At 31.8% G+C, this 23,316-nt stretch overlaps 2 protein-coding genes across 4 annotated transcripts in view; both read left to right on the forward strand.

Annotated features, from left to right (window-relative positions):
• The first annotated feature begins 1,304 nt into the window (after window positions 1-1,304).
• The window catches only part of LOC127731153 (integral membrane protein GPR155-like), a 39,747-nt gene continuing 17,735 nt past the window's right edge, over window positions 1,305-23,316 (forward strand). For 2 of the 3 annotated variants that reach the window (XM_052240083.1, XM_052240085.1), the window contains exons 1-7: window positions 1,305-1,376; window positions 4,612-5,156; window positions 14,308-14,625; window positions 14,988-15,102; window positions 15,814-15,982; window positions 18,863-19,018; window positions 21,895-21,978. In XM_052240083.1, the coding sequence (XP_052096043.1) occupies window positions 4,736-5,156; window positions 14,308-14,625; window positions 14,988-15,102; window positions 15,814-15,982; window positions 18,863-19,018; window positions 21,895-21,978 (1,263 nt within the window). In that variant the 5' untranslated portion in view covers window positions 1,305-1,376; window positions 4,612-4,735. The remainder of the gene's footprint in view (window positions 1,377-4,611; window positions 5,157-14,307; window positions 14,626-14,987; window positions 15,103-15,813; window positions 15,983-18,862; window positions 19,019-21,894; window positions 21,979-23,316) is intronic. The other variant, XM_052240084.1, reaches the window with a different exon arrangement.
• On the forward strand, window positions 7,152-10,667 carry LOC127731154 (uncharacterized). Its single transcript, XM_052240086.1, has 2 exons — window positions 7,152-7,933; window positions 9,538-10,667. Exons 1-2 carry the CDS (start codon window positions 7,849-7,851, stop codon window positions 10,050-10,052), a joined length of 600 nt encoding a protein of 199 aa, XP_052096046.1. The 5' UTR covers window positions 7,152-7,848; the 3' UTR covers window positions 10,053-10,667.

Below are 23,316 nucleotides of genomic sequence, written 5' to 3' on the forward strand. Positions count from 1 at the left end.
AGATTGGTCAACAAGCCAGAAAAGCTATGTTTTTTGTATTTTTGTATTGCGTAAAGCAAGAAAATTGTTCTTACCAATAGATATTTTACTACAATTGTTTGAACCTATTCTGTTATATGGTGCTGAGGTTTGGGGATATGAAAACAATGATATTGTTGAATCTCTGCATTTAGAATTTTGTAAATATATTATGAAAGTTAAAAAATGTACACCTAATTGCATTGTATATGATGAACTTGGTAGAGTACCTATGTCTGGACGAATTAAAGCAAGAATGATTGGTTTTTTTTGGGAACGTATTGTTACAGGTAAAAAAGAGAATATACACTGTACGAAATGTTGTATAGACTCGACTATGGTGATGTTTATCATTCTAAATGGTTAAATTATGTAAAAGATATTTTAATTGAATGTGGTAATGTTGATGCTTGGAATAATCAATTTGTTGGAAAGTATTGTAATTTATCTAAAAATGTGAAACAGTATTACCATGATTTATTTGTAAATGATTGGAAGACAAAAATATTCAATTCATCTAAATGTTTAAATTACAGAATGTAAAAGGCCAAATTTGGTAAGGAAATTATTTAACTGTATTACCTTTTGATTTAAGACACAACTTATGTAAATTTAGATGTGGCAGTCATAGATTACCCATTGAATGTGGTAGATTTTTTAGTATAGATAGGTCAGAAAGAGCCGTTTGTGAGTTTATGTAATAAAGAAGAATTGGGTGATTAATTTCACTATATATTTAACTGCAATTTTTTCAACGTTGAGAGATAAAAGTTTTTACCTGCAGAGATATGTAAAGTAAAAAATGTTGATAGTTTCTATCAACTAGTGAATAGTAATGATAAATTCACTCTTGTTGGATTGTAAAATTGTAACATGTCAATATTTAAGTGATATTTACCTTCCTGGGTAATTTTGTACATATGTATATATGTTTAATTTTGTTCATGCATTATATTTGTTATATTGTATTGTTTGTACTATCATGCCTCATGTGAGGCCTTTAGTGAAATAAAAAGTTTCAAAGTTTCAAAAGTTTCAAGTTTATATATATACTAACAAATTATGTCCCAACTTTATCTTGTACCTCTTTTTCCTGTCTTATGTGGAGGAGAAAATATGTATATTAACTGTACATGAGGAGAAAGGCACTTCAGAGTTTAGTATCTTTTAGCTTACATTTTAATGAACTTTCATAAAAATTTTACTGAGGTGAAGTGCTCCAATCTACTGGAGTTTAATATACAGAAAAAGAAGAAAAAGAATTACCTCCCTTACATGAACTTCCTAAAAAAAATAACAACATTCGGTTATGTAAAATATGTTAGAACACTTATACTTGATAACAACTATTTTAGTAGGTAAACATGTTATTTCTGAAATCTGTTGTTGTAAAGTGGAAGATCCTCTGTATTGGTGTTAACTTCGAAATGGTGTGCAAAGTGTCAGCGATAAACGTATAAACAAACAGCAGGTGTCAGTCAACGCGCAAATTAATATTTAAAAGACAATGCGGTCGGTTACATAAGAATAGTATTTGTTTTTTTATGAAAAATGTTCAGCTTTATGGTTACCAGAGCACGAAACAATAATCTTTAATTTACTATGTGTCCAACGATTACTAAATAAGATGTGGTATGATTGCCTATGAAACAAACTCTCCACAAGAGACCAAATGACATCGAAATTAACAACTATAGGTCACTGTACGGCCTTCAACAATGAGCAAAGCCCATACTGCATAGTCAGTATAAAAGGCCCTGAAATGACAAATGTAAAACTATTCAAACAAGAAAACTAACATGACTAAAGGCCTGATTAATGTACAAAATAATGAACGAAAAACAAATATGATATATAGCAACAAACGACAACCACTGAATTACAGGCTCCTGACTTGGAAAAGGCACATACAGAATGTGGCAGGGTTAAATATGTATGTTGTATAACTACAAAAATAAAGGGTACATGAAACCAAACTGATTTAGTTTCAGAAGATCTTCTATTAGAGCTCTGCCTTCAGATCCCTTTTGAGATGTTTCAGCCACAGTACCAGTTCAACCAAATTGATTCATCCACACTATTTTATAATGTTCTTTTCATATATATACGATTACATATTGAGACAGAATTTTGTTCTGTAAATGAATATTATTTAACAAAAAGTCATTTTGTCATAAGGTGTGCATCAGATGTGATAGAAGGACACATGACATTCTTACGTTACAGTTCACTTATAAGTTAATAACATTTCCCTTTGACTTTGGCTAGTACCAATATACATATATAAATTCATTTATATGAGTTACATATTTTTTATAACAGAGAATAGAGAAAAACAACATGTCATTCGTGGACAAAAATACTTTTTAATAGTAGACCCATTTGAAAAAAATATTTTTAAAATCAATTATTTAATAGTTCTTCCATAAAGAACATAAGTATAACTATTTTTACACATCTCTCATTCTCTAACATATCGTCAATTAGCAATAATTTACAATGAAGTTGGGTCTGACTGCGGACTGGCGAGTGTCAAGTCCCGTCAATAATTTATGTTTTAGTTTGAGTGCCATTATACTATATAGTGATCAGTATATATATTAATTTAATACTTCAGATATACATGTAGCAAAGAAATGATGATTAGCAATTATCAAATGATCAGATTAATGGATCATTATGATGAGGACTTAATTAACAATCTTCTTTACTTTTTTAATAATTATCATATCTTGTTTGACATTTAAAAGAAAGAACTTTTAAGTTTTATTGATATGAATAATCCCCCTTTTATGAATATTCTCATAACATACATAAATTTATACAAATTCTTAACAATCAATATAATTCCATGCAGGGTTTCCCCTGGGTCAAATATTTTTTTGCCACCTCTTTCGCCAAAGCAATATTTTTTTGTGCCACTATCAATCTTTTTTCGCCAACAGAAAAAAAATCTGCTTGCAGCATTGTTGTCTCATTCATTATAATTATACATATCTATTCAATTTCTCTAATCTACATTGTAAAAATTGAACACTCAATTGGAACAAAATTTCTTATAGTATGTTTTAAAAGATACTGTAAAAATTGACTTCTCAATCAGCTTATTGGATATTTTCTGTCTAAAAGGACAGAATTTTTTCTTACTTTTGAACCCTTTCTTTTTTCATTTTCCGGACCCATCTTTAAAAGTAAAAGTTGAGACGTAGAAATATGCTTAAAACAGGTACGCCACTGAAACGATTGTGAATTACAAACTTCAAAACAGTAATATTTATCAAAGTTGTAACAACAATCCTTTGGTTGACAAGTGACGCTATTTTACCACACATTTTGATTAATTACAATTAACACCTTTATTAATTAGTCCATTGTTGTGGATTGCTATCAAAAGCTGATTATTGATTTTTCTGTCAAAATCAATATGTGTGACAAGTTGAAGGTGAAATCCAAGTATTGTCTGATCAGGAAAAAAGTCTGAGAAATCTGAACAAAATTTAACAAGATGGACAAAGTGGATCTGTTATATTTCTTTCGCCAAATTCTTTCGCCAGTCTTGATTTTTTATCTCCACAATTTTTCTTTTTCTCAAAATGCAAAATTGGCTAACGCCAGCAGAAACTCTGATTCTTTGATTAAAATGTATCTTTACATCTGTTTGTAGGAACAATAAATTTTTTCTCCCTTTATAAAAAAAAAATAACCATGGCTGAAAAGACATTGCAAAGTATGGCCAAAACAACCATAGCCGAACTGGCATTATGGCCATAATGTCTTGTATCGTTTAGATCCAGAGATTGAGAGTTGGATTCCAACTTGTACCAATGGAATTTGCTTAACAAACCAATTTTCCTGTATCCTTTCCTCATCACATGCAGACAATGAAGGTATTGAAGCTGATTCATAAATATGACTGAAAAACCAACAGAGAGTTTCTAAGACTACAACACACCACACTAGTCCTCAATAAAATACAATTTGGGTAAAAACAAAAAAGACAGTTTCTATAATAACGGGGACAGCGGTGGCCGAGTTTATCCTAGTAGTTCATCTACTATATATTTAGCCGGTCAACACTGAGGTTGTGAGTTAGCCTTGGAACCCAGCAAGTGGCCGTTGCATTCATATCCAATCTTTATTTACTAGGATTGCCAGTTTTCCTAAAGAAGGTCTGTTGTTCTCTCAAGGCACTTTGGCTTCCTCCACCAATAAGAAATAGATGCACTAAAACCAAGTATGACAATTCACCTCCAAACCAATTATGACAATGCACCTCCATGTATTTATATACTATCTCATTGACTACATGTACATTCACAAAATAACATTGTACATGAGGATACCAGTTTTTGGGTCAATTTTTTTACTTCGTTATTAAATAAATTAAACAAATAAATATTTTCTTTGTCCAGACGTTAACAAACAAACTATGTGTATATATACTTATTCTAATATACACAGTTTTGTTTCATTGTAACTTGATGATTAAATCAAAGATTATGGGGTTTGTTGACGAAAAAACTCGCAAAACAAAATTATTTTCATATAAATTGTCAGTGTATGTAACAGAGATATGTATCTTCTTCATTTCAGAATGAAAGTCAGCATGTTTATAGCCACAGTGGTAATTAAAGGCTTCATGGGAACAGAGTTATGGGAAACTTGTTGCATCTAGAATCACAAGCTTTACATTAATATTGGTGTATCAACGTAAAGAATGGATACAAATCATTCTACATCATCTCCACACAGTGTACATAATGACACCCATACAGATAGTGGTACAACAGTTAACTTTGACAACTTGTATCCTGCCATCGTCCAATGTTTTGCCGTCATTCTCTTCGGTTACATTGCTGGCCGAGCTAATATTATCTCTACCACACAAGGAAAAGGAATTGGAACTTTTGTCTCAAAATTTTGTCTTCCTGCTCTGCTATTCAAGAATATGTGCATTTTGGATTTTTCCATTGTTAACTGGATGTTTTTGACAAGTGTGTTGATCTCAAAATCTGTTGTATTCATAATTGTTACAATTGTAACATTAGTTGCCAAGCGACCAGTAAATTATGGATATGCTGGATTGTTTGCCATTTTCTGTACACAAAGTAATGACTTTGCCTTAGGATATCCTATTTGTAAGTATATGTATATATTGGCTCCTATATATACACAATACACAAACATAAAGTTATGTTGAGTTGATTTGTCTCACCGGCGACGAAAGTCGCAGTATGCGAGACATAGGGATTACTATCCGGTGGCCGTGGCGCTGTAAACTATTTCTACAAAGCTTTATATTTCAGAGGGTAGAAGACCTTGATGCTTCAAATCTTGTATGCAGATACCTTATGTAACAAAGTTTCTGTCTGTCATATGTCAATTGTTCTTGACCTCTTTTTCATGGTTCAGTGACTGCTTGAAAAAAAAAATTGAGATTTTTTTTGTCATGTGAATTTCTTACTTATTATGAGTAATAGAATAACTGTATTTGGTATATGTGTTCCTTGCAATGTCTACATGTTCGTCAGGCAGAGTTCACCTGACCTTGACCTCATTATATTATAGTTCAAGGTCAAAGTTAGGTGATTAGGTCCGTTTCTCAGATACTAAAAGCAGTAGGTCAACTACATACATGTACATGTATATGTGGTTTATGGAATGATTGTTAGAGATACATGTCAGACTGGCAGGTTGCATCTGACCTTGACCTCATTTTTATGGTTCATTGGTCAATGTTAAATTTGTGTGTTTTGGTCTGTTTTTCAAATACTATCATGACTATAAGCAGCAGGTCAACTATATTTGGTGTATGGAATGATTGTAAAGTGTACATGTCTGTCTGACCGGGTTCATTTACCTTGATCTCATTTCATTGTTCATTGGTCAATGTTAAGTCTTTGTGTTTTGGTCTGTTTATCAATTAATATAAGCAATAGGTCAACCATATTTGGTGTATGGAATATTGTAAGGTGTACATGTCTGTCTGACAGGATTTATATGACATTGACCTCATTGTAATGGATCTTTAAAAATTTTAAGTTTATGTGATATTTGTAGTAAAACCTTTATCTTTAAGACTTGCAACATAAAATCAATGGACAGTAAAACAGGTGAGATATTTCAGCATGTACACTCTAGCTTAAGACGAAAAAAGTGTTTTACACACTTGGATAGTACAAATACTACATTGTAGTATAGTGTACATACCATTTACAATACTACATGTATATAAATACTTTTATTAGTGAATGTTGATTTTTTTTCAGAAAAGCTAAGGATTAGATCAGTAACATGAATGGAATATGTTTTTTTAAGTGTCTGACTGTCAGACTTTCACATAACAAATCGAAGGAAAATATTTGTAGATTAAAGTCTCAGGTTTAAATCAAGATCAGAATTAACAAAGTATTCATACTCCACAATGTGAATCACTACATTTACATGTATTTTCATGAATACTACCTGAACACAATCCCTGACAATATTTTTTATATTTATAAAATTTGTTTTTCTCAGTACAAATATTGTATGAAAAATGCAATTTACTTATGTTCTCATAACTTAACTTTTTTTTTCAGTACAAGCATTGTATGATAAAAGCCATTCACCATGTTCTCATAACTTAACTTTGTTTTTTTTCAGTACAAGCATTGTATTTTAAAAGCCATTCACCATGTTCTCATAACTTAACTTTTTTTTTCAGTACAAGCATTGTATGATAAAAGCCATTCACCATGTTCTCATAACGTAACTTTTTTTTCAGTACAAGCATTGTATGATAAAAGCCTTTCACCATGTTCTGATAACTTAACTTTGTTTTTTTTTTCAGTACAAGCATTGTATGATAAAAGCCATTCACCATGTTCTGATAACTTAACTTTGTTTTTTTTAGTACAAGCATTGTATGATAAAAACCATTCACTATGTTCTGATAACTTAACTTTTTTTTCAGTACAAGCATTGTATTTTAAAAGCCATTCACCATGTTCTCATAACTTAACTTTTTTTTCAGTACAAGCATTGTATGATAAAAACCATTTACCATGTTCTCATAACTTAACTTTTTTTTTTAGTACAAGCATTGTATGATAAAAACCATTTACCATGTTTTGATAACTTAACTTGTTTTTAAAGGCAGTGCTTTAATGCCTTTCTAGTTGCCGTGTTAATATTTCTTTCCGCGATATCCAACTTATCTACGTGGGGGGTCATTTAGCTCCAAGTAGATCCGGAAAATGTTGATTCTCTCCTCTTCTTATTGTGGTATAAAATGTTTTTTGTCTCATTTCATTTACATTGGGAAATAGAGAAACGATCATTGTGTTTTGTTAGTTTTAAAAACTTTTGATATATAAGTATTTTGCATTATAAGCAGTCAACCGATTGACAAACTAGAATTATTTGAATTCCGTGGGAAAGAGCTCGGGTTAATTTCGAGTGCTATCTGCAATCTAGATGTTTATAAATCATTTCAGTCGTTGATATAATAATTAAAGGTCGACTGAACATGAATTATATTATACAATTTATAGCGCATTTCTGTTTATGCACGTGAACCCATCTAACGTTATTGTTATTTCGCAGTTATATAAAGTAGCAAATTATCGTTCCTGAATAGGTGGCGCCGTGGTAGCGGATCCTGTTCCTCAACTTCCGGTTTCTGCACAGTGCAACTATTTCAGTTATATTTTTAATTAACGATGCCAAGTACTTGTTGTTGTGTACCTGGATGTCATTTAAGAGGAGGACATGCATTTCAAAATGACTTAAAAATAAGGAAAAGTTGGATCAACGCCATTGCCCATACGCAGATTGGACGAGAACACGATGATATCGTGGAGTCCATCTCAATCAGCTGTTGTTTGCAAGGCACGTTTTACTGAAAAAGACTACGTGCAGGAAACTATTCATGGTAAAACTCTATTTTCTTTGTGAAATATATAGTTATATATGTAATCGCCATGCGAATAAACCAAAGTCAGTTTACAACCGCAATTTGCCAATTATCGTTTTAGAATAAAAGGGGGTGGTTAATTCAAGACGTCATAATTTTTTGGATTACGATTCAATGTGATCTGTTTGAGATTTTTTGGTGCTTGCTACAATTATAATGATTTCTTACAAGAGGTATATCATACTGAGAATTATTTTAGCAGTAATTATGCTTATGTAGTAATGACAGGAATGCATAAGCTATGCCTCATAGACTTTCTTGAAAAATATCAATGACAATGTTAACAGGAACAAAACAATGACATGCTCTCATCTATATTATAGTTATTTAGGTACAAACAATGTATGTTTGTTGCATACGTCTCTCATTGTTAGTCCTTTGGATTTACATAACATACATTTTGATGTACATTGAATCAGGCTAACATAGTTTTATCCAGATTGTAATGAATAAATCTAGTTTATATTTTGCCAGGTTACGAGTACAAAGGAATTATAGTTATCTCGTACCATTGTAACTCGTACCAATGTCAACTCGTACCACTAAACAAAAACTCGTTCCAATGCAAACTCGTACCACTGCTAACTCGTACCACGGTAAATTCATACCATTGTAAACTCGTACCAACTTATTTAAATGCATTCAAACGGTGTTTAATGATGAATATATACTTCAATTTCACTCAATACCTCTTAAGTCTGTAAAATGTATATAATTTGAAATTACAATAACCAATTTGTAGCTATTTTTCCTTGTCTAATTGGATAGAGAAAACCGTGGCAGATTGGCTTTGTTGTCTCCCTTGAATAGACTCTTTTTTAAACTTTTACTGACAACTATTTGATTTAATTTTTAATCATTCCAAATCAGTAACATTGAATAGATTTGGGTATTTTTCTATTGTTTCTAAAAGGAATTTTATTTAATGAAAGAATTTATTGATTGTGTTTTAAAGGTTTAAAATTGTTTATGACCAACAGTTAGAAAGTATGAAATTTATTTTTATACAATATTCAGCACATTTCAGCAGAATATGACCATGCTTATATGATTATACAAGTTGATTAGTTAAAAAGAAAAAAAAACAAGTTGATTAGTTAATAATCAACCAATAATCACACAATCAAAGGAATTTAATATATTTATTAGCATGGTAATTAAGAAATTACATTTGTATTTTTGTCTAAGTTTTCATTAAAATCTGGTATAAATTTCAAAGATATTTTAATTTTTTGTATAAAGCTTAAAAAAAAAAATAATCATAAAACATTCGTATTTTTGTCTAAGTTTTCATTAAAATATAGTATAAAATTCAAGTAATTCAACTTTTTTTATTTAGTTTACCAAAAAAAAAATCATAAAACTTTCGTATTTTTGAATATATTTTTAATGGTACGATTTTGCAGTGGTAAGAGTTCTGATTGGTACGAGTTTACGTTGGTACGAGATTACGTGGTACGAGTTTACAATGGTACAAGTTAACTTGCTTCTGTACAAAGTATGCATTGCTAATGGAAGTTCATTTAATTATCAAAAAACTAATGTTTTATAACCTTTTTCAGGGCACAAACCCACCATACAGAGACTAAAGTCTACTGCCAATCCCAGCCTATTTTCCTGGACCAAGCAAGAGACTGAATCGTCCGCAAAAAGAAAAATCGGGGCAGATTCCTGTGAAAACAAAAGAACTAAACTTGATGAATATTGTAGTAGAAATCTAGAGGAAAGTTTTGATTGTAAAGTTGGTTTTCCTGAAGAGGTAATTCATACTGCAGACAGGATTTATGACTGTCCACCACCAACTGCCGAGCTAATGTTGAGCTTCACAGATGGAATTACGCAAACACCATCAATGCCTATATTTTCAGCAGAGAATTTTGAAATGAAGACACGTGACACAGCCATGCATTTTTATACCGGTTTAGAGTTGTATACTAAATTTTTATTTGTTTTGACCACACTTGGTCCAACAGCACATTGTTTGAGATACATATATTTTCAAATTGATAGGGTGTCATTTGAAAATCAGTTTTTTTATGACTTTGATGAAATTGATGCATTATACAACCAACTTTGAACTGTCTAGATTCTAGATTGAAACTAGTGTTAAGAATATTGTGTAAACATGGATTGTTTTTATGTCTAAACAGTGGCGTGAGGCTAACGCTTGGCCATTTAGTGGTTTAGTCAGGTATTTTTCGCCATCCAACTTAGAATTAAAGTTTCCTACAACTTGGATTATTATTGACAGCACAGAATATCCCGTGATAAAACCTAAAGCTCCTAAAGCTCAGGCAACCTTTTCATCATATAAAAACAGAAACACTGAAAATACTTGTATGTTGGACACCTGGTGGTTTAGTCAACTATGTCTCTAATGCATATGTTGGTTGTACCAGTGACTGTGAAATAGTTGAAAGATGTAGAATAGTTCAATTATGTGATCCAGGTGACAGTGTGATGGCAGACAAAGGTTTAAATGTGCAAGATTTGTTTGCTCACTTTTTTCAAAAAAAGAAACAGAATTAGTTCCAAAACTCTTGTACGGGATAGAAAAGTCTCCAATTAACACGTGCATATAGAGCTAATTATTGGACTTGGCAAAACATACAAAATTCTAATAAATCCTATGAATGGAACTGAAACAAAACTTTCATCTGAAATATCATTTAGTTGTTTTATGTTGTGTAATTTTAGAACTTGTGCCAAAGGATGTATAAATAAAAGTGACGCAATGAAGTTTGTTCTGATATATATATATAAATATTATTTACAATTACATGCACATGTAAATTGTAATGCATATAAAAATAAGGAGATGTGGTATGATATTCAGTGAGTTTATCGAACCAAAGTGCATAAGAAATGGGTAAAGCAGTTACAGGTGTTACTGTCAACGTACAATCTCCAACAATTAGAAAAACTTGTACCGTGTAAAAAATTTCAGAGATCTTACAACTAAGTTTTGTTGTCTCACCTTGACTTTGGTGAATTGTTTATATCTGTTGATGTAAATATAAAAAAGAAGATGTGGTATGATTGCCAATGAGACAACTCTCCACAAGAGACCAAATGACACAGAAATTAACAGCTATAGGTCACAGTACGGCCTTCAACAATGAGCAAAGCACATACCGCACAGTGAGCTATAAAAGGCCCCGAAATGACAATGTAAAACAATTCAAACAAGAAAACTAACGGCCTAATTTATGTACAAAAAATGAACGAATAACAAATATGCAACACATAAACAAACGACAACCACTGAATTATAGGCTCCTGACTTCGGACAGGCACATACATGTACATACAGAATGTGGCGGGGTTAAACATGTTCGCGGGATCCCAACCCACCCCCTTACCTGGGACAGTGGTGTAACAGTACAATATAAGAGCGAACTATAAAAATCGGTTGAAAGAGGCTTAACTCATCAGATGGATAAATACAAATACAAGTGGAAGTGGCCGGGTAGTTGTACATCCAAACAACAAAAAGACACTTAAGTACAGATCTGAGAGTACTCGCATTTACTGACAGCTAGTTCAAAGCCACAAACAACTGATAAAAAAATCTTGCATCTAAGACTAAATTATCAATCCGTAAGCTCCCTTTAGAATTTTATAAATTTTAGATTTTACATTTCTGAGTTATGGGGTTTTATTCATTAAAAAGGGGGGGGATTTTCCAGTTTTTGGACAACTCAAAAATGCTTTAAGCAGTTCGCATGAAACTTTGGTGAATTATTTATAGCTATTGATGTAATCTCCCTATTGATTTTCATAAATTTCAAATATGACATTGAGAAGAAATTGAACTTTATTTGTTTATAGTCTGGCAACAGATTTATTAAGTATTGCCCAACAGCACAGTGTATTGCACAACAGCAAGAAATCTTTAATTGAATGTAAATTCAATTCATATAACTGATTTCAAGTTCTTTGACAACATTTATTCAGAAACTATAATATGTCAAATATTTAATTACAATCCAAATTCAGACCTGTATCAAGCTTAAATATTGTGTCCATTTTTGCCCCAACTGTTCAGGGTTGGACCTCTGTGGGTGTATCCAGCTGCGTTCAGCGAATCAGTTTATTACTTAATTAAGAACTCCTTTTTGTCGAGCCTGCGACTGTTGCAGAAAGCTCGACATAGGGATAGTGATCCGGCTGCGGCGTTAGCTAACTTCTTAAAAGCTTTATATTTTAGAAGGTGGAAGGTCTGGATGCTTCATACTTTGTATATGGATGCCTCATGTTACGAAGTTTCCGTCAGTCACATGTCCAATGTCCTTGACCTCATTTTCATGGTTTAGTGACTACTTGAAAAAAAGTTAAGATTTTTTGTAATGTTGAATTCTCTCTTATTATAAGTAATAGGATAACTATATTTGGTATGTGCATACCTTGCAAGGTCCTCATGCCCGTCAGACAGTTTTCACTTGACCTCGACCTCATTTCATGGATCAGTGAACAAGGTTAAGTTTTGGTGGTCAAGTCCATATCTCAGATACTATAAGCAATGGGTCTAGTATATTCGGTGTATGGAAGGACTGTAAGGTGTACATGTCCATCTGGCAGGTGTCATCTGATCTTGACCTCATTTTCATGGTTCAGTGGTTATAGTTAAGTTTTTGTGTTTTGGTCTGTTTTTCTTATACTGTATGCAATAGGTCTGCTATATTTGGTGTATGGAATGATTGTAAGGTGTACATGTCTAGCTGGCAGGTGTCATCTGACCTTGACCTCATTTTCACGGTTCAGTGGTCAAAGTTAAGTTTTTGAGTTTTGTCTTTTTTTCTAATACTATATGCAATAGTTCAACTATATTTGGTGTATGGAAATATTTTATGATCTATATGTCAGTCAAGCAGGTTTTTTTTTACCTTGACCTCATTTTCAAGGTTCATTGCTCAGTTTTAAGTTTTTGTGTTTTGGTCTGTTTTTCTTAAACTATAAGCAATAGGTCAACTATATTTGTTGTATGGAAGAATTGTTAGCTGTACATGCCTGCCTAGCATGGTTCATCTGACCTTGACCTCATTTTCTTGGTTCATTGGTCAATGTTTAGTTTACTTGGTTAATGTTAAGTTTATGTGGCAGTTGTAATAAAGCTTTATATTTAGGACTATCAACATAATATCAATGATTAGTAAAGAAGGCGAGACATTTCAGCGTGTGCACTCTTGTTTCATTCATAAATTACTTTATACTTAGAAATATAATTTTGCTTGGAGTTATAGTTTCTAAAAAAAGTATTGTCATTGAAAGAGTTGACATGTTGCAATGTACATTTATTCTACATAGTTCTATGGTACCAAATCAAAAGTTTATATTAAAGAAAGAAGTCAAAGGTTTCCCATCATAGTTTAGTTACATACATTTTTTTTGTACCTGAGGTCGTTGAATATAGATCATTATATAAATAAGGAGATGTGTTATGATTGCCAATGAAACAACTATCATCCATACATTGTACTTACCAGTAACAAACCACATTTGCAAAGTTGAATAAAATACAGTTGATAACATTTACTTATTACTTAAAAGAAAATGCCAAACTATTTTAAACAGTATTTGACTATAAACATAGATAAAAAAGGTACAAACTGGACATAATGCACTAGTTCATAAACAAGTGAGAACAATCGCCTTCATATAGTGCTCAGAATATGACATTCATAAAACTTGTTCAATATCATTAGAGAACTCTAAATCTTAAATACTGAAAGCCACCTCTGATAAGTACAATGTACTATGCAAGATAATGATATAACTGGACTAAAAATACACACAACCTGTAATTAACTGCCTTTACAGCGCTTTAGCGCTTTGATTCAGTACAAGCATTGTATGATAAAAGCCATTCACCATGCATGTTCTCAAAACTTCACTTTATTTTTTAGTACAAGCATTGTATGATAAAAACCATTCACCATGTTCTGATAACTTAACTTTTTTTTCAGTACAAGCATTGTATGTTAAAAGCCATTCACCATGTTCTCATAACTTAACTTTTTTTTCAGTACAAGCATTGTATGATAAAAACCATTCACCATGTTCTCATAACTTAACTTTATTTTTTAGTACAAGCATTGTATGATAAAAACCATTTACCATGTTTTGATAACTTAACTTTTTTTTCAGTACAAGCATTGTATGATAAAAACCATTCACCGTATTCTGATAACTTAACTTTATTTTTCAGTTCAAGCATTGTATGATAAAAGCCATTCACCATGTTCTCATAACTTAACTTTGTTTTTTTCAGTTCAAGCATTGTATGATAAAAGCCATTCACCATGTTCTCATAACTTAACTTTATTTTTCAGTACAAGCATTGTATGATAAAAGCCATCCACAGTACCTGAATTATATCTATCTGATAGCTCCTGTATCTGTTGTTATTCTCAACCCAATTGGTTTTTTATTGTTGGAAATTCAAAAAAAGCGGGAAGGAGTTGATGTAGAAGTGTCTAAGAGTATAAATGACTCTGGTCCAAAATCTGGGACATGTGCCTTGATACTGCATGTGATTAAAGGGGTAATCACTAATCCTATTGTATTCATGACCATCATCGGTATTGCAGGAAACTTCATACTACGAAGAAATTTACCTTTGGTTATCTCAGAAATTCTTGATGTTTTAGGTATTATGATTATTTTTGTTTTATTTAGAAAAAACAGATGACTAATGTAATAATCTTAAATACAATTAAAAAATTCAATCATTTGTATCATTATTATTTCAGATAAATCTAAATGCAATTTTAACTGACAATTACTTATACTTTGCCTGTCTTCTGTTCAGATACACATGTACCCTGGTATATGATGTACATGTATAATTTGTGAAAAAGTTTACATTTCAATAAAATATATCAAAAATATTTCAATTATATTAATATGATATTAAAAAGATGTTAGATAATACACATGTTTATCTATTTTATAGATTTAAGACAGAAGAGTTATGGAAATGGAAATGAATCAAATATTCTTATCTTTACAGGGGATGCCTTCTCTGGAGCTGCTCTGTTTTATCTTGGTCTAAGTTTAGTAGGGAAAATATCAGGCCAGATGGGTCCACAACTTATTGTACCAGTACTTCTAATAGCAGCTAAAGCGTTAGTATCTATGTTTATAGATAATTAAAACACTTTATTATACGTTAGAATAAGATTGATTGATTGATTGATTGATTGTTGTGGTGTTTAATGGCACTTATACCGTGGAGGCTAGTTGTTATTGATGAAGGAAACTGGTTTGAACTCACAACCGCAGTCCGCTGTCACAAGAACAAGAGACAGTTATTCTGAAAGGTGTCAGCTCTTTAAGTTAATCATTGAAAAACTTAGAGTACGGTAACTGTCATGATGAAACAGCAACACTGTTTCTGTAGCTATTTGGTTATAATTTTGTATTCCATATTTTTGTATTATTTCGTTTCTGTTCCAGTTTAGAATTCAGATAAATTGAATCAACTCACACAATCACCTGAAAACAGGACTTGTTTCAAATAATTAATTTTTACCATGGACATACTTCATCCTAGTTAAAATTTTAACTTGCAGAAAAACTGATAAAATGTCTTGGCTCTCACCAACACAAATAACTTTGACAATGTTATTTACAATACGAAAAGCTTACGCAAAACTATAAATGTGTTTGATTGAATGTTGTTCGCGTAACCTCGAGTGGTAAATAATGCATATTCAGGACGACTAGGAATGGTAGAAAGCATATATCAAATTAATCACTTGTACAAAATTGATAAAACAATGCATGTTTATTAATCGCACTAAAACTATCTATTATAAAAAAAAATGTGTTAATAGGTTAATCCTGCCATTAGTTACTTGGGAAGTTGTTGGTGCTTTAGAGAAATCTTATAGTAACAAGAATACTACAGAGTCATTGAGTATGTTTGGCTTTTTATATGGCACATTCCCAACAGCGCCATCTGTCTTTTTATATGCCAGTCACTATTCTATTGGACAAGATATTGTAAGTATCAATTTATAATACATAGAGTGTAATAGGTTCATATAATATGTATATATTTTAGAAGAACCTTTTCTGGAATGAAGTCTTTTAGTGAAAGATCATGAAGATAATGTGTATTTTTATCCAAAGGAGTAGGGTCATTACTTAAAGCCCGGTTTTGGCCCATGAAGATAAAGTTGTTGAGAAATATTTCAAATTTGCACATAATGTTTGAAAATACATAAATTCATCAAAATATAAATAAATTACATAAGATTTTTGATGTTATGACATCACAATTACGTCATAAAATGCTATAATTTCAGGAAAACAAAGAGAACTGCTAAGTTTATGCAGTTTTCCGTCATTATATCCTTTGAGAAAACATCGTGCACAAGCAAGAAACAACAAAATGATTTTAAGAGAAGCTATATTATAAATTTTTACATATTCTATCCAAATATAAAGTTGTTTCTAAGATACACACTTACTTTTCCAATCTAATATATACATAAAGTTTGATGTAAAACAAGGAAAATCACCAAATTTTACCAAATATACATGTATTTTGTCATAATTTGTTGCCATGGTAACTCATTAAATGTGAAATTTGTTTTTATTTTCTGATCACCTTGTACCTTAGTGTAGTTTGGACAAAATTAGGAATATGTATGGTAACTTTTCAATTTGCTATAATATTTGGGCCAAATAAGGGCCTTGATGCCCCTACCCCTTTGTGGAAAATAAAGATATGAGAATTCTCTTGGTTTTTATACCTTTTGCGTCGTATAATGCTATGATGTCGTCGTCTGAAGACACATTTGGTTTCCAGACAATAACTTTAGTTTAAGTGAATGGATCTCTATGAATTTTTACCAGAAGGTTCAATACCACAAAAGGAAGGTTTGGATTGATTTTGGGGGTGATGATACCTAACAGTTTGGGGCCAAAAACAAGCATTTTTGTAGTTTCCGGACAATAATTTGTGTGTAAGTGTATGGATCTCTCTGAAATTATACCACAAGGTTCCATATCACAAAGGGAAGGCTGGGATTGAGTTTGGGGGTAATTGCCCCAAACGTTCAGGAATTAGGGGCAATAAAGGGGCCAAAAACAGGCATTTTTCTAGTTTCCAGACAATAACTTGTGTTTAAGTGTATGGATCTTTCTAAAATTGTACTACAAGGTTCCATACCATAAAGGGAAGGCACGGATTGAGTTTGGGGGTAATTACTCCAAAAGGGGGGGTGGGGGTTCAAAAAGTTTGGGGGGATTTTTTTTCCAATTTTTTGGGGTGCATTTTTTTTCTTCAAAATTTTTGAAATTTCAAATTTTTGAAATCTTTAATTGCACCGTATTGGGCAATAGCAAGAAATCTTCAACTGCACAGTATTGTGCAATAGCACAGTATTGGGCAAAAGCAAGAAATCTTCAATTGCACAGTATTGCGCAATAGCACAATCCAAATTCAGACAGTATCAAGCTTGAATATTGTGTCCAAACTTGCCCCGACTGTTCAGGGTTCGACCTCTGCTGTCGTATCAGGCTGCGCTCAGTGAAGCATTCTATTTTAGAAAAGAATTTTAAAACTATTTACTATTTAAAAGGGCATTAAATCTCAAATTCATGTTCATGCATATCCAAATTACAAAAAGTCTAAAATAAACAATTTTAAAACAATGCATGGACTCGATAATATGTTTCAGCATTTTGTGTGTATTTTTGTCTAGACATCATCTAACTAACCACTGAGATGACCTCCGTAGTCTGCCGACAGTCATAAAGACCAATATAAACACACATTGTAAACATAAATATAAATAGATAGCGTCCACATGCAATTGGATTTTCTAGGTCTTTTTGATTTCATATTGTAGGTTAAAAAGTATGTTTAATTTCTGTGTCATTTGGTCTCTTGTGGAGAGTTGTCTCATTGGCAATCATAACACATCTTCTTTTTTATAATTATCATTGTTTTTACCTGTATAAGAATGATTTTTTTGGTGATCGAATCCGTCAACAAATGGTTCATCCTTGTTTCACTTTCAATGTTGACATTCTTTTCCTTTTAATAGCTGAATACATGCGTAACCCATCACCAGCTAAGGGGTTGAATTGAAGGTCACATGAATATGGATTCAATGAGGTCGAATTATTCACTTGCAAGTGAATAATTCATCAGCAATGTTTCTTAGCTTATTTTGATAAAATTGAACAAAACTGGCGGCTAAACCTGAATTATTGTTTCACTTCTTCACTTTCATTATTGATTGAACAAAAAAAAATAATATTTTATTTTTTTTACATCTTGTAGCTACATGTAATGCCCCTTTAAGAGAAAGCCACATAAGTTACAATATATTGCAGTAAATATGTGAGTTTAACTCATTCTTATTCTTTTAACAGTTAAGTGTATCTTGCAGCTTTAGAAATGGGCAGGGTTATTTAAACTCAGAGGGCACTATCATTACAAACGCCGACACTTTTATGGCACCCTTTGGCGTGGAAGACTACACTTACTTAAACACTTTACTGACAAAATATTCTCATTTATTTGGGAAAACAAACCAGATGAAGTCAGAAGACACATTTTATCACTACCCCCCTGCACATTTGCATTATGTAATATATATTGTGTGTATTTCTATACCAATGTAATTTGGTTTGTTGATAAAAATAAAGTTTAAAATATATATGATGAACTTGAAAATTACAAAAAAGTCTTAAAATTAACATGGATTAGAAAGATTAACAGAAATAATTTAAAACTGGTTTAAAACTCTTTTTTTTTTCAGAAAAAATAAACATTCTTTAAATGCAATTTCTAAGTCTGTGATGTAACCAATGATAAAGTATTGGATGCATTCTTGTTATGGTTGATCATGTTAAATATGATTTTAGGTAGCCACTGGAATGGTAGCTGGTACATTCTTGTCAGCGCCCATCATGTTTGTGTCTGCTAAAATGTTAACAGTTGTAGTAAATAGTGAGCTGGACTATAAAACCCTGATGTTAGAGACTTCATTTGATACTAGTATCATAAGCTTAGTCTGTAGTGTAAGTAATCTACTTCATTTGATTCATATACATACAAGTCATGAATTAATAAAAATTTATCATAAAAGTACTTGTATACACTCATAAATTTAGGATGGTAAATACCTGTCGTTTAGTGATATTTGAAAATAATCAAATTTGTATATGCAAATGGGTTTTTTTAAAGAAAAAAGTTCCTATTATAAAAAGATAGTTTGTTTTTACTTTTTGTGTCATCTTTGACATATACCAAAAAATTTTGTCTCGTCTTGACAGCGTCAAAAAGCAAAACTTAGGTATGCTGTCTCTGACTGCGTGGGTGGCTTCAACAATGTATTAGTTTATGGGGAACCACTAGTGGTAGGTCAAGGATATTTGGTGTGTTGTATTATCATTGGCACATCTCATTTTCATGGAGATGATTTGGCCTTGCCCACTCAGTCATGGTCTATTGACTTTGAAACTGCTGCCTACTTTACATGTATTAGTTAGTGATTAGGTCAGTTTAAGGGGAACCACTTGTGGTAGGTCAATGATATTTGGGATGCAAATGCATAAGCATTGGCACATCTCATTTCCATGGAGATATTTGGTCCTGTTCCTTAAGTCATGGTTCATTGATTTTGAATTTTTTGCATAGATTACATGTTTAAATATTGCCATTTAGATTCAAAATTTGCTTTTAATTATCAAAATTACAAAAAGGCAAGACATATCTCTGTGTCAACAGTTTATCTTTAAGTCCTATCAGTAAACAAAATTCTTTTTTTTTAAATTTCATTATACCACATACTTAATGAAAATATATTACATTTTGAATAAGTAATACTGCTGGCAGTAAGAAGCCCATACTCTTGAAACCCAGACTGATAATCATTTTGATAATATCAGGAGCCTCTCATGCTCCTGTTTAAGCCCTACTCCTGATACTTTTAATAACAACTTCATAAAATATATAGGTATATACATGTGTATTATTAAATTTTGGAAAAGTTATATAATGGTACGAGAAAAATGTTACCTGGAAATTGAAGAACATTGATAATGACATATATAAATTACATAAAAGCATGACACTAACAGGGACATTTCATATTTAGTTTCTTGTTAACCAGGTTATATACTGTTCAGGTCTCAAAACAAGAAGCCAATGATGAAGGATATAACTATTTGTTCAATATTTTTCCTGGATTAACAGAAGATTTAAACAAATAATTAAATAGCTGTCATAGTATTCCTTGAATTTCAATAGTAACCTAACTAGTTATTGTCTCCCTAACCAGTATTTGAGATATATGTATACTTACACATCGACATCGTTACTTATATATTTATTTCTCTAATTCTTCGTCAATTTATCCCTTTCTACACCCATTGTATAAAAAAAATTTAATCAACGTGTGGTTCGTTTGATCTCAGTTCTTCATTGGTTAAAATCCGATTATGACGTCGAATTTACTTGCTTTCCTCTGAATTTCCTATTGTGACGGCATGAAAAAAGGCGACCATGCCTGATGACGTCACATAGAAAGAACACATCTTTTTACAGATCATTCGAAAAGACGGAATAAGTTTGCCTGCATATTGTTTGAAAATCATTAGAGAAACAGATTCCACCACCAAATCTCGTGTAATACGATATTTATCCACTCTCGACAGTTAAATTTTAAATATTTAAAACGCTTGGCGAGCCTCGCGTTTTAAATTTGAAAATTTAACTGTCTCGAGTGGATAAATATCGTACCACACTCGATGCAGTGGTAGAATCTATATATATAGAATAACAGATAATCATATGATAGTCAGTGTACAAATAGTCATAATATATGGGAGTCTGGATGATAAATGGGTCAATATGGAAAAGGCCATAAGTTAATCTGTATGTTTGACATCCTTCACTTATTACTGTATATATCATTTGTTTTATTTTCTTGTTGTTTTGGAAGGTAGGTTAAATATATAATTTGTGTAAATATTGGATTTATTTATTTCCTTCCTCCACTAGTATAGACCTTGATTGATAGTATTAAAAGCTTGAAATCTAGGATTGACGGGTTTAGTTAAACTTTGTAGGCAATATACTATTAGGCATTTTATGATTTTATCTGGCCTGCAATTTGTGAAATCTAAATTCTTTAATTTTGGGATTTAAATTTTCAGATGAATACTAGGACTGAACAAATAATATGTTTAAATTTCTGCATGAATATATCAATGAAAAATTAGTGTATATTTAAAATTTCAATGTTTTTGAGGGATCTTTATCCCTGTTTACTTAATACAAGTATGATCCTTTTTCTGTTTAAGGGTATACATGTATATAATTAGATGGTTTTTTTTATACCTCCGCTTTAAAAAAGTGGGGGTATACTGTTTTACCTCTGTCTGTCCGTCTGTCCATTCGTCAGTCCATCTGTCAGTCCGTCCGTCCGTCCCATGAATATTTTTTGTCGCATCTTTCTCAGGAACTACATTACAAGGATTTCTGAAATTTGGTTTCAGGTTTTATATGAGTCAGCTATACCGTGTGATGCGTTTTCAGATTCATCACTCAACAACTTCCTGTTTACCAAACACTTACATATTTTTACACTATTAAAATTATCCAGTTGCAGTTTCACTTGTTATTACATGTGTAATGCCATATAATGGTGTCAAAACAACATTTCTTTTCTGTGTTTTTTTTACTATGTACATTTTCATTGTTGTGAAAAGAATGTCTTGTGATTTCTATAAACAGATTTTGAAATATGTAATTCTGTGTTTCAATGAAAAGATTGTCAAAAACAAAATCTTTAACAATAGTAGATCATACATTTAGGGGGGGGGGGGGGAGGGAGTATTTGTTCTTAGAAATATTGTTATCCAAGTTAAAAGAGTATTTTTAATTTTGACAGATATGGGTCATAGTTTTGTTGTTCCTTAGTGGGAGATACAAGAAAATGCCACACCAGTTTCTTCTTTGTTTCTGTGTAGCTCATGTAAGTACTAATTATATTATTGGCTTTTGGTTAAGCAGATAATGTTCTACCAATTGATTTTAAAAGACAAAAGTTTACCTGAGAGAAACGTGGTCTTTGTGAACGTTCAGTCAATTCATCCCCCCCCCCCCCCCCCCTTTTCCTTCCATATTTGCAGTAAAGTTACTATTGGATTAAAAACATTTATCAAGAGTTTACTGGACAAATTCCCAATTATGATATCATACAAGAATTATAATGATATAAATACTTTAAAGGGACACAAGCTGTCAAAATCATAAATTATTGTTACCATACATTTTTCCCAAACTAAAACCTTATTATGCTTATGCTAAATAAAAACACCCAGTAACAACTTACTGATATCAAAAGATAGCTTTGAATCTACTTTATTGCAAATGAATTGTTAGTAGTTGATGTCATTGAGTTTTATTAAATTTGGTCAGCACATCCGAAAAATGTTGAGCACTGACAAAATGTGTATGATGTTGACCCAGAAAACAGGTATGGCTGAAGAAGTGAGAAAATGCTTATTTATAAGATGAAGCTAAATGATTTTATGCTGTTAGTAAATGTATTTTTTATCACATAAATTACAAAATTGTTATCACATAAATTACAAAATTGAAAATCTAGGTTTCCAAATGATTTATAAAGCATGATGCTATCAATTGGAAAATATTCCAGGAAATCTAGGGATGCACTAGTGTTTTTCATTTTATTCATGGTTTTATGATAAAAAATAAATTGTCATTTTATTCATAGTTTTTGTCTCGCCTGCAAAGAAAGTCACAGTATGTGAGACATGGGTATTACTATCGCGGCGTAAACTATTTGTACAAAGCTTTATATTTCAGAAGGTAAAAGACCTGGATGCTTCATACCTTGTATGCAGATACCTTATGTTATGAAGTTTCTGTTTGTCATATGTCCCTTGTCCTTGACCTCATTTTCATGGTTCAGCAACTGCTTTTTTGTCATGTGAATTTCTCACTTATTATGAGTAATAGGATAACCATATTTGGTATATGGGTTCCTTGCAACGTCTACATGTCTGTCAGACAGAGTTCTCCTGATCTCGACCTCATTTAATGGATCAGTGATCAAGGTTAAAGTTAGGTGATTAGGTCAGTTTCTCAAATACTATAAGCAGTAGGTCAACTATATTTGGTGTATGGAATGATTGTAATGGGTACATGTCAGTCAGGCAGGTTTCATCCGACCTTAACCTCATTTTCATGGTTCATTGGTCAATGTTAATTTTTGTGTTTGGGTCTGTTTTTCAAGTACTATAAGCAATAGGTCTACTATATTTAGTGTATGGAAAGATTGTAAGGT

The sequence above is a fragment of the Mytilus californianus genome, unplaced genomic scaffold (genome assembly GCF_021869535.1).
Source record: "Mytilus californianus isolate M0D057914Y unplaced genomic scaffold, xbMytCali1.0.p SCAF_2, whole genome shotgun sequence".
Classification (NCBI taxonomy): domain Eukaryota; kingdom Metazoa; phylum Mollusca; class Bivalvia; order Mytilida; family Mytilidae; genus Mytilus; species Mytilus californianus.